This window comes from Diorhabda sublineata, chromosome 3 (assembly GCF_026230105.1).
Source record: "Diorhabda sublineata isolate icDioSubl1.1 chromosome 3, icDioSubl1.1, whole genome shotgun sequence".
NCBI lineage: Eukaryota > Metazoa > Arthropoda > Insecta > Coleoptera > Chrysomelidae > Diorhabda > Diorhabda sublineata.
This window is the reverse complement of record NC_079476.1, coordinates 20725078-20728551: the sequence shown is the minus strand read 5'-3', so window position 1 is coordinate 20728551 and position 3474 is coordinate 20725078. Positions and strand designations below refer to the sequence as shown.

The 3474-nt window shown below is 28.9% G+C and overlaps 1 protein-coding gene across 1 annotated transcript; it reads left to right on the top strand.

The window, feature by feature from the left end:
- The first annotated feature begins 223 nt into the window (after positions 1-223).
- On the top strand, positions 224-2960 carry LOC130441317 (uncharacterized). Its single transcript, XM_056774937.1, has 2 exons — positions 224-504; positions 1466-2960. Exons 1-2 carry the CDS (start codon positions 303-305, stop codon positions 1939-1941), a joined length of 678 nt encoding a protein of 225 aa, XP_056630915.1. The 5' UTR covers positions 224-302; the 3' UTR covers positions 1942-2960.
- Positions 2961-3474: the final 514 nt, after the last annotated feature.

The following is a 3474-nucleotide window of genomic DNA, read 5'->3' as shown; positions in this document are numbered from 1 at the left end:
CGAAGTGGTCTCTAGACTTGACGAAAAGATAAAAAATCGTTTCAAAATATCCCAACAGCCGCTTCTCATATATTTCAATTATTCATTTTAAATGAGATATTATCAATATTATATTTTGGATGTTTATACTTTTTATCAGTATCCTAATTTAAATAAAAAAAATATGAGAATAAAAATAAACGAGACCATTTCATCAGCATAATATGTTATCAAGTAAATAATAACCAGCAACTACTATAACCTTTCAACTATGATCAATATAGTATTTTACTGGTAGAGTATAACAAAAGTTTGAATTAGAAATGGCGATTTCAGTAATTTTGATGGCAGTTTGTTGTTTATTTGTTGTTACCTGTGCATGGGACGACTATACTGACTATTATGATTATGAAGATGTCACGGTCATGGAAGTTACAATCGGTTCTAAAAAGGACTTACATTGTTTTCCATTTGATTCCATTATAATTCAATATTGGAAACATAATGGACAGGAATATCATGAAGGTATTATTATAACAATCTTCTTAATGAGGATACGTATACAGAGTGTTTTTTTATTTATGTGATGAAACACAGGTGAGGTGTAATATTAGGATAGGTTTCTCTTTAACAAAAGATATTACTCCTATTAGATGGTGAGTTCAGTTGAGTTTTTTAATTTCGTAATTTCTGTATATTGGCAGAACAAAGTGCTCATTATCAGCATTTTTCCTTTTTATAAGAGGTCAAATTTAGCCACCCCCTCATAATTTTAGCAAATTTTTTTGAGTTTTGAAATAAATAGATTGTTTCAATTGCCTGTTTATTTGAAAACATTTTTTAGGTTTTTTTAAATTCTAAAAAGAATAAGTATTTATAATGATGCTATCCAAAAAGCAGAAACTGCATTAAAAGAATTAAAATGTGGAACATTTTCCCTTACCACCATATGTACATGGTGGACTTTCCCAACAATTATCGAATTATCACAATAAATATGATATTAGTATAATTCATAGAAGACATAATACATAAAATCGAAATATCTCACTAAACTCTTCTTCTTGAATAGTTTTTCACGTGAAAAATTCTTTCTCCTATATCTTCAAGTAAACCGTTCTATTTATATGACTATTGAAACGAGTCTACATCAGATTTATTTATCAGAAATAAAACCAAAAATAACAATATAATTACTATGACCGTTAGTTATGATCAATCTCTGAAAAGTCTAACTGATTATTAGATTATTAATATTTGTTTTGGTTATTTTTAAGTTTATTTGACAAGCTTTTATGATATTTGTTTTGGTTGGTATAAGTTTTCATTTCAATTTTTGTTTGGGATAGATCGGATGTTCACTTTTTCGAAATTTGTGTTACCGATGTAAAATAACATAAATAATATACGAGTAACTTGAGTGAAAATATTTCTTTCTAAAGTTAAATATTAAACTACAATAATTGTTGCTTAAAATTATCTTTAGGTGAAAATTTAACGTACTTGCATTGGATTGATGGAGAACCAGGTGCAATAGAAGTTACGTTTTTATCCCAGGAACAAGCAGGAAGATGGGAATGTTATTACTACGGCGACGTTTTTGTATCGTATTACTTTGTAATTGTACCGGATAAAGGCAAACAACAGTTATGGCCAATTGAGAATATGGAAGAATCTAGAACAAATAATACATATATTGAGACCACAGAAACTTATATACCAAGAGAAACCACAGAGGGCACGGTAGAAGTGGTTAATTCAACGTTAAGTATAAGAAGTGGGGAAATTGAAAATGAAGATATTCAAAGTGAAACATATGACAATTTTCTTGATGTTCTTTTAAATTCTCTACGCAATCCATTTGTAAGAGCAGATCAGATAAAAGGAAAATCAGGTGCAATTACTCTAAACGCTTCTTATATAGCTTTAAGTATCTTTATTGTAAACTTATTGACTTTGTAATAATTTATTTTAATATTGAATTTATCAATTCAAAATAAACTTTATCTTCAGTAGCGGTAATCGTTTATTAAAGAAGTTCTGTTTATTTTGTACTTTTGTTTTTAAGGAAACTTATAACAAGGTGGTTGGGTCATGAAAGGCCAAGCTCTTTTGAAGACAACAATTAAAAAGACATAATTATCGACATGTGAAGACATATACCATACACCAAGATCCAACAAACTCAATGCCACAAATGGGCCATACAAGGAGCATATACAATCCATGAACACATGAACACTCACGTTTTAGTTATAAATATTATAAATACGTACCGTTGCATGAAAAATAATGATTAATTTTTATTTATTAACCGTTTATAACTTATTCAACTTCCAACATGTTTTTCAAAATTATTTTATTATCAGTGTACGTTTAAATATCTTCTATGGAAAGGTTATGTCTAAAAACAAATTAATATGATAAGTTACATATAAGATATTCCTGACTACAAGACTGACTATGTACTACGATAAGTTTTTTGAAAAAGTCAAAGTCACAATTGTTAGATTGACCTTCTTAGGAACATTGTGGCATTACAAAGAAAGCTATTTCATGTGAAACAAATTTCTAATTTCATTATGAGACCCGTTGGCAAGTTATTTAATGCCAACTTATACTATTTTCTAAAAACTTCTATTAATATAGCCTTAGTTATGCAATGGAATTCAAGTAATGTTCGTTTAGATTTTTATAAATGATAAAAATATATTGAGCATTTGAAGATTCGCTTATCTGTTTAGCTTATTATGTAGTTTAAGAAGAGGCGGATATATTTATTGTTAAAACTCTATTTTCAACTATATGCATTGTTTGGAGTCATTTGGTAGAGCTTAATAAACCTAAAGTTCAATAAATAGTGATTAAAGTTAGGTGGTGTACAATAGTATTACAAAAGTATTACGTAGTAATGTGGTGTCCCCGTTTAACCAGTAAATAAATGGATAAAAAGTGGCTCATAACAAACAAACGCTTCTAAAGGAATATTTTTATTTGCACACCTTTTTGTTCGAAAGTAATGTGATATTAGTGATGCTGTGCATGTGAATTTTTCTCCAAATAAGTAATACCAGGATGGAAATTATCTTTTATTGAACTTGAAAACAACAAAAAAAATGTGAGAGTAAAATGATCAACAAGAGTTTTCACCCAACAGTAAAGAAGTATATTTTTCACAAAATTGAAAAATATTTTTTAATTATGTTCATAGTCAAATCAGGATCTGTCTGCTTAACCTTCAGTTGTTGACAAGTTCTGGTGGAAACTGTGGCAGTCTCCATCAAAGTAAGGAAGAAGAAACTGTGTGTGGTCAACCATTCCAAAGTAAACAGACATAACTGACGTAGGCATATTGCCACAAAATAAGCGTTTATCGATAGCCTGAATCTCGGTTTGTACCATTTTCAGAAAAATTAATAGAAGTAAAAAAATGAAATATTGTAGAGACGCACACTGAGAATTTATCTGAATCATTCATATCAACATTTTGAATTA